Raw genomic sequence first — 16,002 nt, 5'->3', positions numbered from 1 at the left:
TTGGGTTGAATGATTTGATGAAATTAAAGAACTTAATTATTGTGGGTTGAAAACCCGATGTGACAACCCGAAAACTTCTACTCGGTACATCTAGTCGGTTAATCTAAGTTAAACTCATTTCTGTTAACTCCTAGCACTGATTAAGGGCTCATTTAAGCATTTAAAGCCTTGAGTACAACAAAAGTTTGAATTAGGGATGGGTTGGTTTAAGATTTAGGGTTGCAAATAGGCCAAACACTCAATCAAAAGGAGTGCGTGGCCACACACATGAGTGTGTGGCCGCACACCTGAGTGTATGGCTGCACACTTGAGTGTGTGGCCGCACACCCGAGTATATGGCCGCACACATGAGTGTGTGGCCGCATACCCGAGTGTATGGCCGCACACCCGAGTGTATGGCCGCACACCCGAGTGTATGGCCGAACACACGAGCATGTGGCCGCACACCCATCCTCCAGTCGCACAATCATCCCTATTTATATAGGGTGACCCCTTCACTCGTTCCTTTCATTTGGCTGCACTCTACTTTCTCTCTCTAATTTCTACCTCTAAGAACTTCATCCAAGAACACTCTAAGGGCCTCGAAAATGTGAAGAACTCCATCATTTAGCTTGTTATACAGGTAAAACACCTAAATCTAAGCCTGAAACTCTTCATGTTCTTCGTGTTCTTCATCACTTGAAGGTATACGGCCGCACACCTTCATAAGGTGGCCGTACAAACCCCAAAAACCCTATAAAGGGAGAGTTTTGGCTCTCTATCTCTTAGTTGGACTTGGTTTGAGCCTTGAAACACTTGAAAATCGATGTTTGGAGCATAAACAAAGAGTGTACGACCGCACACTCCTGTGTGCAACCGCACACACAGCTTGGCCGCACACATACCCTAATGACCATACACCTCCTTTGTTTGATCACATAAGGTCCCGACAAGCATTTCCAAGTCTTTAAGGTGGTTTCCTGTCATGTTTTGTCTTGGAATACCTAAATCTAATACATATATGTGATGGGTTTTAGGCATAAGAACAATCCTATGTGCTCATACAAACCCTAATGCTTGGATCTAGGTTTCTCTATTGTACATGCTTTGAATCCAAGACTAATAAACTTAGATCTAACATATTATAAACTGAATTAGGGTTTATAGAATTAGTTTTGATTGTTATATAGCAATAACAATCATTTCCTTGCTTGGATTGGCTTCAAAACTTAGTGCCTCAAGTGTTGCACCTCTAATGGAGTCACAAACACCTTATGCAACTTGGATGAAGAGGACAAGAAAGGAGGCTGCCAAAAACCGACTAGAAAACTCTAGAGAATCAGTTGTTCACGTTTTTGGAGCCTAAGGGGTCCTTTATATACTTGTGTGGGCTGCTAGGGTTTTAGTCAAAACCCTAACGGACAGCTTAAACTCTAAGCAGCCCATGGAACCTTCTGGATAAGGCCATGGACGAAAATATGATGGGCTCCCATCATAATTTCGTTCACCCCTTGTTCCTTTAGCATTCATTAGCCCAATAACTCAATTATCCAATAATTGCAGTCCAGTCCCCTAAGTTTAATTAATCTCTTTTAGCCACAAAATTAATTATCAATTAATTATTGACTAATATTAATTAAACAATATTATTTCTCCTTTAATATATTATTCTCATAATATATTAATAAATCATATTTAAACCTTTCTCTCCTTAAATCATCCTACATATTGCTACGGTGAAGGCAACCTAAAAGGACCATGCTCATAATTGGGTCAAGTACATACCAAAATAGTTATGGACTTAGACACTAATCCAACAGTCTCCCACTTGGATAAGTCTAATAACTATTTTCCGTATGACTTCAGAACCTGATCAACAATCGTAGCTTTCAAAAGCCGCTGTCAACTCTGATCTTATCAGATAGCGTGTCCTCTAGATAAGGGATTATATATTCCTCCATTCTCAAGATATCGTATAGACAAAAGACATGAATTTCAATCATTCTCTCTATACTGTTTCCCGACTTCTGATTTATGACGAATGACAACAGACTACAATTGAACACATCAACTTAGTTTCGGCTTGGCCAAGCACTTAGGTGTCATCACTAAATCATCGAGAGTCCCACAAATATCGCTTTTATCCCACTTTGGGTAAAAGGAATGGATAAACTTCGACTCAAATGCTCGCTTGCATTTATTGATCGAATCACACACAACAATAAATTTTATAACACCAAGTTATTGGTGCGTTTACTTATTATCAATGTGCAACCAACCAACAAACAACAACTCACATGTCTCGGTTTCAAGAATATACAATATTATCGTCTCACTAATCACTCGTGATAAAACCATGAAGTGATCTAAGTGAGCGTGGGTTTAATCCAATACTTTAATCTTATCAAAGCACTCATGAACTCTGCAGCAAACTTGTGCTATGTCTAAACCTTCCAAACAATCTACAGACTCTTCATGACAGTCTTCCTTCATACTTACTTCCAACGTATGACTGACTGTGGATGTTTGAATAACCTAGTTATTCTGGAAGTCAAAACATGCAAATTGAAACATAACAATAATACTCAATCCTATATGGCCCCAAACTTGTGAGAGTAAATAAAACTCTTTTATTTATCCACCATATTGATTACTCATTATTTATCATCTAATGTTTTGGATAATCAATTTATTGCTTGAATTACAACAACGATTGTCCCATGCTCCAAGCATGCACACTTTGTTTCCTATGGTCCATGCTTTGTGAAATAGATCAATTGAAAAACTTTTCCAATGATGCTCATTCACAATTTCTTAATCCTAATTGTTAGTGTAAGAACACAAGGTTCTTGCCGCTACTAGAATATGCTAGATTCTGACATTTTACGCAACGATCCTTTCGTAAGGTCATAGCACAAAAGTCACCAAGACTTGGCTAACGAAATTACAAAGTACTTACTTTGAAATTGTTACAAGTCAATTCCATAGACGTGAAGTCTCACATTCAAAGTACATTCCTTGAACATCCTTCTTACATAAAAGTTTCTAATCTAGACATAGATTCTCAATATCCAACTCTCAATATGGAAACATTTCCAAATTTTCCATATGACAACTTATCTACTCATAATAATGTCGATATGGTCCATCCAATGCCATACTCCCAACTACTCACAAGCAACCAATCTTCAGCGAACTTTGGATCGTCCTTTGATAGTTGTTTCAATATTTTAGTCAAAACCAATTCTAGTCCTTTTTCCCTCTTAATGCGCTAGACATTTGGAAAATTTTAGAATGGTAAATATTATAGCATTTTCAATCGATCCTATACCCGAAGCGTATGGGACACGATGCATAATGTCTCACATAAAGATATGATACTTTACCAATCTTTTGCCATAATATTTTATGTGTCATGTTCTCATAATTCGAACTATGAAGAGGGATGCCGTAATCATAATCGAATTTTAAGAACACACAATGTATCCTTTGACTGAAACTATTAAAATTTCTCAATCTAAGCTTTAGATTTTGAAACGAAGTATAACATTTTCTCCCTTAATTATATCAAAACAACTTTTCAACCCATGCAACTTTGTAAATTGAATCTTTGTTTTTCTATAATTAATATTGCTAACTTGCAATACTCGCCATAAAATCATAACAGTTATGCTCCCACTATCATGATGATTATTATCATATAAGCATAACACTTATGCTCCCACTAGCTTTGACATGTATTCAAAAAACAAATGAACTTCCAGAAAAACAATGCCTATTGAATTTCTGAAATTCAAATTTTTAATACCAGATGCTTCGATAAGTCTTTATATAAGCTTCTTAAACTTATACACCTTTGCCTTAGATAGCTCATATGTGTGCTTAAACAATTTAGAACTTATGTTACTAAGTTCCAAATCTTCAAACTAATTGCCAAATCTCACAATTCGAACTATGGAAAGGGATGTTGTAACCATAATCTAATTTGAGAATACAATTTTTCACAATTGTTATCTTCTTAAGATCTCTCTTAGTGAAAGCATTTCGTCACAATCATTTTCATGAAGGAGGGAATCTTATGACACTTAGATTTTATGGTGTATGAGTTCCTATCCATGTGAATTTGTCAAAACCAAAGTTTGTGACAAATTCAACCTCATATGGACTGAACTTTCTTAATCTTGATTTCTTGCCTTATGGTAACACGAGTGCCCACCATGTCTTCCAAGTAGTTTAGTAATTTGTCCTTACATATCAATGTACTTTCCATCGACTAAGGCTCTAGTATGCATTCAAATGAGAACTCATAGAACTCACATACACAATTAACTCAATTGGAATGGCATAGAAACAAAAGAATGTCAGCACGATAGGTTGTAAACCTCAAGTCGTGTGCTAGTGATGATCTATAAGGTTTATTCTTGATTTGTTCTTGAAACCTTTCAAGACCATAAAGACTCCCACTGACTCCTTGATATATAAGATTCTCTTGTCAAGAAACATTTCTTGACAAAGCAAATATTCAAGAGTTAGTGTAGTTCTTATCAAGACAAAACACTTCACATAATTGGTCCTAGTTGGTCTCTGTCTTATCCAAGATAGCACAACTTACCAATTTCAAATATGCAAGAATGAGAAAACTTTTCCAAGTTCCACATTTGACGAGTGTTATAAACCTACTTAAGACTTTTCACTAAATGTCACAATCTTGACTCTAAGACTTGATATTGGAACGAAGTATGATTGACTTATTGATTTAACCATTTCTACAATACTCGATTCCTCTTCTTAGACACGCAATTGCACTAAGACTCACTTAGAGGATCTATTGAGACATGGTGCTTAATCTTTAAGACTTATCATAAAACACAATAAAAGGTACTCTACCTTCTTCTTAGAAAAGAGAAACTTTTATCTTTCTGCCTACTTGATTCTTCTTTATTCGTTCTACTATTCATTGAAACTCTTTCAATCAACTCATAATTACACTTAATCTTATAAGTATAATCATATTTACTAAACTTTAGTAAATCATGACAAATATCTTGGTCACTCTTGTGGTGGACTTGATCAACGCACAAACTTGTGTACTCGATCTCCTTGTCCTTCAATTGACACTTTGCCAAAGAATTAGTCTAAGTTTCCCAAATGTGAAAGTTTTTCATTCATCATACAATACACATTGCATGATTCCAAGTTTCTGTCCAATTGAAACTTGGGCGGTGAGAAACTCTCCCTATTTGGTAAGCTTTTGATATTTCCACAAATAACATAATTAAGAATCAAATCCATTTTGCTAATAATAGAAGTACACAAACATCAATTTTTCATACATTTCATTGCAAGGATAAACAAATAAGATAAAAACAAAATTTATTTTATTCATAAAAAAAACAGCGGAAAACATGTCCTTACAATGCAAAATTCAAATGAAAAACTATGTAATCATATACTCCTAACAAATCTATCTAAGCTCAAAATATGATCTTCGAATTCATGCGATCGAAATCCATTTCTTCGTGATCAGACTCATCTTGCTCTTCCATCAAACTTCCTCTCTTTTCTCTAATCCTGCAAAACATGCAAATGTAATCTTATCACATTATGAATAAAGAATAGGAATTTAAATGGAGTTAGATAGTGGATTTTATACCTGAAGTAGAGCCATACTTATCGACTCTCCTATCTCTTAGATTCTTCAGGTCCTTTGGGCAACTTCGTATCCATTTCCCCTTCCCTTAGCAGCAGGAACAGGTGGTGTCCATGGAAGCATGGTTGGTTGAGTTATCAGACAAATATGCTCCATTACTTCGCCAAATCATTTCTAATTCAGCATCAATAAGCATGTAAGTCAAGTCAATGAGGGTTGCGTCAAGTTTCATCATATAATACTCTCTTATGAACTTATCATATGATTCAGGGAGTGACTGAAGAACCCAATCCACAACCAACTTATTTGAGATAGACGCACCCAACATAATCAACCTATCAATGTGTGATTTCATCCCTAGGATGTGAGCACACACGGGTTTGCCATCTTGATGTTCCATTTCCAATAGGAATTCGGTGATCTTGAACCTTTCAAATCTTCGATCATTAGGGTTAGGGAGAACAATGGGAGGAAGAGGAGGAAGTAAAATCAAGCTAGTCCACAGTGATCCTTCACTTTGAATCAAGCTTTCACTTTCATTAGGAACACCTTTTCCTTGGGATTCGGGAATACCACGGTTAGAGTCAGACATCTACAAAACGGGAGAAAAATCAAGTTAAGTTGATTGAGTCCTTAATAAAACACCCAAATGAGTTATTAAGGCTAGGATCCAACACAATATTCTACAACCTAGAAAAGGAATGCCGTAATTTAGTTGCAAAATATTTGAAGGTAGGTAAATGACGATTTACCAATTTCCACCATGAAAAACGAAAAGCAAGATTAAGTTTTAAATGAATTGAAACTCCTAGATCTTTTGAGATTCATTGAACTTTTCAATGGCATGTTTAATCTCGATTATGCCCTACTATTTGTGACTGGGATGCCGAGGATCACAAATAAGGTGTGAATAACCATACGAATCACGTGGTGCACCCAATGCTACAATCACCTGATCAATGTGCCGGTTAGCCACACACGATCCATTGATCTGTGACAAACATCGAGTCACCCTTCGCTACCAATGTCATCCCCAAATTAGTGTGCCGGTTAACCACGCACGCTCCACTTACGTTTGACAGGGGTACGAAGTGTAATTCTATGGATTAGCATATAATTTCACATTTTTCCTAAAGTAGCTATGATTTGGGAATTTGAAAAAAAAACATTTAGTTACTTTGTACTTCATTATACTTATAATGGAAGGTTTCTGTCCTATCCTACCTGTTCGGCTAACGACCCTCCACTAGTCAAGAGTGCGGTGGGTAAGAGTGGATACCCATTCAATCGCCATTTTATAGGCAATTTCCTTAAACACCCCTTATAGACCAGATTCGTGAATGAGGCCTACTAACGGTAAGACTGACTGTTTACTCATACATATATAATACTAGACTTTTAATGTTATATATAGTATAGGGTGTATTTTACACTTTTAAAATACTAGGTGGTTTAACTTAGTAAATTATACTTTTAATTTAATTAAATGTAAACCAAAAACTTTATGGGTTTATTAAATCACTTTTAATTTATTAATAAAACCATAAGGGTGTGATTTGAACTTTTCAAATTACTAGGGTTTTAGAATTTAAAATTTCAAAATTAAACTTTTAGTCAAATTTTAAATTCCAAAACTTGAGGGCAAGTTTTGAAACATTTCAAAACATTAGGGATCAAATAACAAATAATTCAAATTAAACAATTAATTTCATAATTATCTATATTTGACCTAATCTTATTTTAGTCACTAGATAATTACCAAATAATTTGAAATAATCCATATTTATCATATAAACAACCAATATTTAAAAGATTTGAAATTATCTATTGTTATGGCAGGATAATCATTAATTTAAGATAAAAATCGGATTTTAACTTCAAAAAACGAATTAAGCATCAAATCCAAGTCAAAACAGCAGCTAAATCCCGAAATACCCTCTGCCTGACGAACTGACTCGCCGAGTCAGACCTGGACTCGCCGAGTTGAGTCGGGCATCGGCCAAAAACTCGATTTTCAGCAAACAAAACAGTTAAGCATCACATACAACTGAAACCAATCAAGGCTTTGATACCACTGATGGGTTTTAGGCATAAGAACAATCCTATGTGCTCATACAAACCCTAATGCTTGGATCTAGGTTTCTCTATTGTACATGCTTTGAATCCAAGACTAATAAACTTAGATCTAACATATTATAAACTGAATTAGGGTTTATAGAATTACCTTTGATTGTTATATAGCAATAACAATCAATTCCTTGCTTGGATTGGCTTCAAAACTTAGTGCCTCAAGTGTTGCACCTCTAATGGAGTCACAAACACCTTATGCAACTTGGATGAAGAGGACAAGAAAGGAGGCTGCCAAAAACCGACTAGAAAACTCTAGAAAATCAGTTGTTCACGTTTTTGGAGCCTAAGGGGTCCTTTATATACTTGTGTGGGCTGCTAGGGCTTCGGTCAAAACCCTAATGGACAGCTTAAACTCTAAGCAGCCCATGGAACCTTCTGGATAAGTCCATGGACGGAAATATGATGGGATCCCATCATAATTTCATTCACCCCTTGTTCCTTTAGCATTCCTTAGCCCAATAACTCAATTATCCAATAATTGCAGTCCAGTCCCCTAAGTTTAATTAATCTCTTTTAGCCACAAAATTAATTATCAATTAATTCTTGACTAATATTAATTAAACAATATGATTTCTCCTTTAATATATTATTCTCATAATATATTAATAAATCATATTTAAACCTTTCTCTCCTTAAATCATCCTAACCCAAAAGGACCATGCTCATAATCGGGTCAAGTACATACCAAAATAGTTATGGACTTAGACACTAATCCAACAATATGTCATATTATATGTTACTAGGATCCACTTGAGTGCGAAACCTCAATTAACACTCAACACTCGTAACTGATCATCCGCTCGAATCATCCATCAAACAGTGAGTTCATACCCCTACATTTTCCAAGTTTTTAATGTTTTCAGGGGGGGGGGGGAATACAAGCCAAACTCAAAGTATTTTATTAAGTTTTAAACTTATTAATACAATTAATGATTTCTATGTTTAATAACATATTCAGGTATTTTATCCCTTTTTGTAATATATTGAGCATAAAGGAAACTCTTAATTTAGAAATCTAACTTCACAACTTTCATAAAGGTTCTTACAATGCAATTTATATATCAACTCTAATAACCTATAATGGGTATAGTTTGGGATAACCCTTTAGGCAGTTTTTACCAAATCATATTTCATGAATGAATATATAAGCTATGGCAGATTTAGTTTATTATATATATTTTTTCAGGAGTATAAAGTACAATTATTCAAGAATAATTACTATTTTATTATGTTTTCCCACTAGTGAACTAGATTATACCGAATTGTGAGGCGCTACTTCAATATTGTACCCTTAGGTGTACAGGGATAAATCCTTTTAGTATAACCAGAGTCTCCTGGAGGGAGAGCATGAGATTTGTGAATAGATCTACTCGGGACTGACAATCCCACACCATAACTGCTAGCTACAGTTAGGCAGGCATGCCTGTGGTGAACAAATGTCATCTAGCTTAACGCCTGAAGAACGTAATAAAAGTATCTCGGTCATATCAAGTATGGTTATACGACTCGCAAATAAGTATATACTAACTTTGTTTACGGACTCTCTTCTTCATTTGTTTTATTTTAAGTAATAAAACTACTTTTATATATGTTGTTAGAAATCAAGGACTTCTAAACTGGCATCTCTACCTCTAGGACGGATAACATGTTTTTCTAAAACTGATGGTTTATTTTCTACTAATAGACACTCTTTCAAGACCGCTTTTCATAAGAAAATACAGGATTTTCTTGAAGAACACTTTTCAAATGGATTCAAAGAACATTTTCTCACTAAAACTAAAATGCTTATGAACTCACCAGCTTTATGCTGATATTCCTTCAAAACTATTTGTATTCTTAGGGAATTAGGAGACAGGTACTTCCAGGAGTTTGGAGAAGACGAAGAGTTAGAGTCGCGTCTGTCTATTTACTTTTACTGTGAATAAAAACTATGTATTAAACAATGTAAACCTTTTCACATGTGTATTCAATGTCTGGTTGTGTTTATTATGCTTGCTATGATACAATTGTTGTGATACTATACATGACGTTAGCCACCCCGGAACGTTTCCGCCATCACGGTTTCGGGGTGTGACACCCTATGTGCTCACCAGACTCCTAAGTCTAACCCACTCAGTTTCTTTATATTACAGGTAGTGGCACAAGAGCACTGATGTGATGAACAAATGAGAGAGATATGGATTATAGGACGTAAAATAATAGATGTTGTAAGGTACTAGTATCATTCGACATGCTCTAAGCATAAGACTTATTTGAACTTTATGCATAACCATGACATATATGATTAATCCAATTGCATCAACATACGAAATGCAATCATGTTATCTAGTTCAAAACATTTGCACTAGGATTTTGCTCAAAATCATATGATTTTTGACAAGATAACTCTCTCATAGTCCTTTATCTTAAGCTTTTTAAGATCCTTGACTATTAATGCAATTTTACTTAATCCTTTAAGTTGCCATGATCTATCCATATAAATCTTTATTCCAAGTATTAGTATGCCGACTACATGTAAGACTAGGAATGTTACTGCGCTCCCACTAGCTTTGTAGAAAAACACAAGAGTCATCTTGATTTATAATCAAATCACACTATGTAATTATCTTAAGAGAAAGAAGATTGTTACTTTGAGATGTTAGCTTAAATCTGAGAAGATTTTCAATCATGTATGTTTTCTCCCTTGAAAACTCACTTACTCTTTATAGTCAAACTATATCGAGGAAGATTAATCAAGCCCTTACCTGATAATCATACATGAATGCATCTCTATGTCTTTTGTTATTTTTTGATCAACCATTGAGCAGATTCAACAACAGTTGAAAACTTGCTAGTTCCAAACTATGATTCATTTAGTTTATGGTTCTTAAGCTCTTAAAGCTCCATATAGCTCCCACTTAGAAAAAGAATTTTCTAAGCACTTGTTTTATGTAATGACAATTAGTGGGATTAGTAGAAACTTCATCTTAAACAACCATTTAGGATAATCTACATAAATACAGTTAATAGATGCTATATTGGTTAAACTTACTGTCTAACATAAGCTCTATAACAATATGCCTTTCAGATAAGGACATACCAATTCATCCTTAGCCTAAGAAAGTATTTAATCCATTTGTTTGGTTGGAAAATATATATGTTCAATATATATTTGTTGCAGTGAGCATAATTCCAAGATTTTTTTTTAAAGTAAATTGTTCTTTTTAAAACATCATATAATAGACTGCAAGGTCTATGTTTTATCCTATTTAAAACTTGTACTATCGACATTCAGCTAATGGCTAGGTGACCCTATCCCACTAGAGAATACGAAAGCTACCTCGAATATCAAAAAATAGATTCAAGTGACCTGGTGATCCTATGCCACAGGAAACATACTAATGACAAGTGAGCGTTTTTGTCAGAATGAATTGTGAATCAATTCCACAACTCCTAAGATGTTCCAAGAAGACTCAGTTTTCAAATGATCATATTATTCAATGATTGGTATGGGTGCTTTTGAATAACATCCCATGTTATTTGTAATGTTTTTAGTATAATGGTAAGAGATTTTGATTAACCAATGGAGTTTTCATGATTTTAAAAGAGTTTTTTAACCAAAATGGTATATAAAGAACCACTCCTTGTTTATTCCTAAATAGAGAATACCATGTGCTATTTTTCAATGAGAATTCGAAAATATGTAAGTAAACCTAGCCATAATGGCTCTAATACTAATACGAAAAACGTAATAACCAAAATAAACAACACAAAATAACAAGTAAGACAAAGTGATAATAAACAAAATAACTTGAAGAACATTCCACTATTTCATATATATATGGAAAACCGTATGTTACAGTTGAGGGGTTAGCACGTATTGAAGAAATGTTGATCCCATACATGTTGGTTGCAAGATGCCACAGAAAGTAGAGATTAATTATGATCAAATGTTTACAACTCAAAATTGCCAAAGAAGCTTTGCGAATTCGAAGAACCGAAGCATAGTATTTAATTTTAGAGATAAAGTTCTATGAAATGTATCGCCTTAGACAATACTATTTCATTTTGGAACAAGGAGAAAGATGAATATGAGGTATATTGGTCCAATGACAAATAGTATATATGTTTGGAAAACAAGTGTATATATTGGAGTTACCAAAGGAATTCATAAATGTTTGTCATGTGTGCTATTTGAAGAAGTGGTTTAGAGACAAGACAAAGTTTGTACCTTTAATAAGACAATGTTGGATGAGAACAAGATGTTGATAGATTACCTTGAGATGATTATGGGCCGAGAAACCAAGATGTTGTGAAGAAAGATGATTGATTTGGTGTTGTTAGTAAAATGGAAGCATCCAACTAGTTTAAATGTTACATGAGAAATTGAGAGACAGAAGTTGAGACAAAGAAGCGATATCCACATCTATTTGATGAGCTTGCGATTACAAGCACACTATGGTACGAGAAATATGTTATTATAACATCCTAATTACTAGGTAAAGTTCATATTTAATTTTTTTCTTATTAAATAAATGATATAAAAGGTGGAAATAAAAACAAAGTAATTATTAGATTAAATTAAAATTGATAAAATGAAGAAGGATTCTTGACGACTTGACCTAATACAAAATAAAGAAATAAAGACTAAAATGTCGTTAAATTAACCCAAAATAAGATATTATTTTGGTTATGTTCTATTTAATAACCCAAATTATTTTTCAAAAGTGAAATTTCTATGCAAATATAGTTAGTAAAAAGAATTATGTCCAAACGAAAATTTTACAACCTTGGTTGTTATTTCGTTAAATTAACCCAAAAATAAAATCGCTAGCAGAAAAAACCATTTTCATTCTTTCCACTCACGTGTCCCTCACAAGCAATAAAACATCGAATCCGTGCCCTCAGTCAACTAACCAATCAGAGCACAGATTCACTCATCACACGGATCGAAATCGTACGGCATCCCGCCTTCAACCCCTCCCATCATCCAACGGCTGACAACACACATCTCACAATTCGCCAACATATATGTACACACTTCCGCTACCACCATTTCAAAACATCATCCACTTCAAATCGTTTCAGAGTGAAAAAGTAAAAACCAGAGAAAAAAATGTCAGGAAGAGGAAAGGGAGGAAAGGGATTGGGAAAGGGCGGAGCAAAGCGTCACCGGAAAGTTCTCCGAGACAACATCCAAGGTATCACGAAGCCGGCGATTCGCCGATTGGCGAGGAGAGGTGGAGTTAAGCGTATCAGTGGGCTTATCTATGAAGAAACACGTGGTGTGCTTAAGATCTTTCTAGAGAATGTCATCCGTGACGCTGTGACTTACACCGAGCACGCTCGCCGGAAAACTGTCACCGCCATGGATGTGGTTTATGCTTTGAAACGGCAGGGACGTACTCTTTATGGATTTGGAGGTTAAGGTCGTAGTGATATGTGTTTTCATTGCTATTTCAGTTTCCAGATCTACATTGTTTGTTAACGTGGTAATAGTGATAGGCTATGTATCATTGACTTATTTCTCGTAATGCAATGATCGGTTTATTAAAATTTAGAGTACTTTTTTTTTTGAGATTTAATTTAATTGTTCAATGAGTGAATTATGTTTTAATTTGTTACAAAAGTGCGTCGATTTTCCGAGTTACAGAAGTGGGAAGGGATTGTAGAAGAGGAAAGTCTAATCTGATTATGGGGGAAAAAGTGGACATTTTGGAAACGACGCTTAACGTTTTTTTATATTGACAAATTAATTAAATCGAGCTTTATCTCGATTTCCAAACTTAGAAGTTATTTTTTATTTGGATGTTATTTAGAGTTAGCACAAAATGCATAAAAAGTCGAAATCATCTATATTTAATTTCTTTTTTGGGATTGTTTGACCATGTTTAAACCTAAAATAGTTATTTTATATAAAAAATAACAGATTGATTAAAATTAAGGGCGTTAACTTGGACAGTTATTTCTTGTTTTTGTGCTATGACATAATAATTTTTTTTTTGAAAAATTAAATATATTTTATTTTTTGTTTATATATATTATATACTTATTTTAAATAATGGAATATAAATCTATTAATTTTCTTGTTTAATCTTATATGATTTTGACATTTATCTTCGTTAAAAGAGTAAAAAAGATTAGTAAAAACAAAAGGCTAAGAACATTTGATATCTTATATGTGATATTGAGGGAGGAAGGAATTAACGATGTTTTAAGGTAAAGGTGTTCAAAAGTAATTGAATCCGAATATTTGATTTAAAATTATCCGGAATTCAGATATGTGGTTTTTCAGGTTCGGATTTGGATAATGATTTTATAGATTTTCAGATATCCGATATTTGGATTTTTTTGTATTTTATTCTTTAATAAATTTTATATTTAATATTTAATTGCCTTTACATGAATTATCACAATTATATATGATCATTTTGCTTGCGTTAGTTACAATTATTATTCGTTTTTTGTTGTCTACATCATTAACAATACGACTAATTTGCTAGAGAGGAGTCAAAGAACGAGCTAACTGTTGGGATTTTTTTTTCGATTCTTCATAAGGTTAGACTAACAAAGTTTTATATAATGGTTTAAATGGTCATTAGTGACTATTTTTGCATTTGATTGGCATATATTTGTGTTTTACCGATTGAAAAAGTCATGTTACCCATTTTAGCATGTTAACCCGCTTCATCACTTACCAAGTAAGAAGGTGAGTAAACCCGTTGAGTCAATATTGAGTTAACTTGATGACACATACAAAGAGTAATTACTGCCTTTAATTTCCACCAACACCCCACCAACCTTACACTGTTGATTCGATTGAGTCCTAAGCACACGTCTCGAATTAAAGGGGACACACCCATGTGGGGTTTAAAGTAAAACAACCCTCAAACTTGTTTACCATATTCAGGCAAACAATCATCTCGAAGAACCCTTAAAAAGCAACAATGTCGACTCCACCACCTTCACCCGACTCTTTAAATTCTCGTGACGACATCAACTACAATGTGTTACACTCAATCTTCTGTGATTGTGGTCAGAAGATCTCAAAAAACCAATATAAATTGCAACGGTTGAAGGAGCAGCTCATACAAGCTATATCGTGTGCCAGATCGACCACATCAGTCTCCAGCACAAGCTAGATGACCATGATCAGAAGTTTAAAGTCATTGGTGTTGCGATGGGTGGCATGATGGTATGGATGCTCTTGTTGCTGGTGGTTGTGGCCCATTTCGTTCTTAAGCTTGGGTGATGGGTGGATTTGAAACAATGGTGGTTAAGAAGCTTATTACTATGTAGATTTTTTGTTTTATATTTTTATATTTGTTTTTTTGGCGATATATTTAAAAGACCTTTCTATATGACAGGAATTTTGTAAGTGAACTCTAATGATGAATGAAAGACCTGTCTAAGTGACAGGCATTTTGTAAGCTTGGGTGATGTAAACAACATACCTTATGTTGATCCGACATCAATGTTATACCAAAACCATTATCCAGGTGAAGGTCATTACTAAGTTTTTCCAAAAAACCATTTCCAATATTCTTTGTTCTCTACATAAACAATTTCCCATGCGATTGGGAATATATGGTTAGTGGAATCTCCACCTACAATACATATTAGTTCTCCAGTACATAACCCCTTTAAGAAACATCCATCTAAAATTACAACCCTTATGCAACTCCCTCTCTACCCTTGCTTTAGACCATCAAAACACAATTAAAACTTGATAAAATAGTTCTTACCATATGGCATATAATTGACATCCATTTTGACTGTTGATCCTGGATTTGATCTTCTAATCTCCTCACCATATGACCACAGCTTGGCATAGTGCTCCACTAGTGCTCCTTCAACCAGATCAATTGTATACTTCTTTGCACTTCTACATTGTCCCATACTCACATCTATACAAAATTTCTCTTTAACCTTATCCCTAAGTAGCATGTCACTAACCTTTTGTTTCGGTAAGAATTGTGTTGTGTAATGAGTACCTATCCAGGAATAGTTCACAATTGAACCTAACTTGAAGTTTCTTGCACATTTATGCTCATTTATGAGACTCTTGATTTAGAAAGACTTTTCCTCACTCATCCAAGAAGCCCATATCCTAAACTTGCACTGCCCATGACAACAGTTCACTAATAGCCTCCTACTATCATTTTTTTTGTAACATAACTGATAACCATTTGCTATAACATAGTTATACATCATATGTTTCAGTTGTTTAGGACTCACAAATCTCATACCTAATACATGTTTAT

At 34.4% G+C, this 16,002-nt stretch overlaps 1 protein-coding gene across 1 annotated transcript; it reads left to right on the top strand.

Moving 5' to 3' along the window:
- Positions 1-12,790: 12,790 nt before the first annotated feature.
- Positions 12,791-13,294, top strand: LOC145063339 (histone H4). The gene has a single exon (XM_079010928.1). The coding sequence runs from the start codon at positions 12,855-12,857 to the stop codon at positions 13,164-13,166; it is 312 nt and encodes a 103-aa protein (XP_078867054.1). The 5' UTR covers positions 12,791-12,854; the 3' UTR covers positions 13,167-13,294.
- Positions 13,295-16,002: the final 2,708 nt, after the last annotated feature.

Source organism: Lactuca serriola, chromosome 7 (genome assembly GCF_051521515.1).
Source record: "Lactuca serriola cultivar US96UC23 chromosome 7, Lser_US96UC23_V15, whole genome shotgun sequence".
NCBI classification, from domain to species: Eukaryota; Viridiplantae; Streptophyta; class Magnoliopsida; order Asterales; family Asteraceae; genus Lactuca; species Lactuca serriola.
This window is presented reverse-complemented; position numbering and strand designations above follow the sequence as displayed.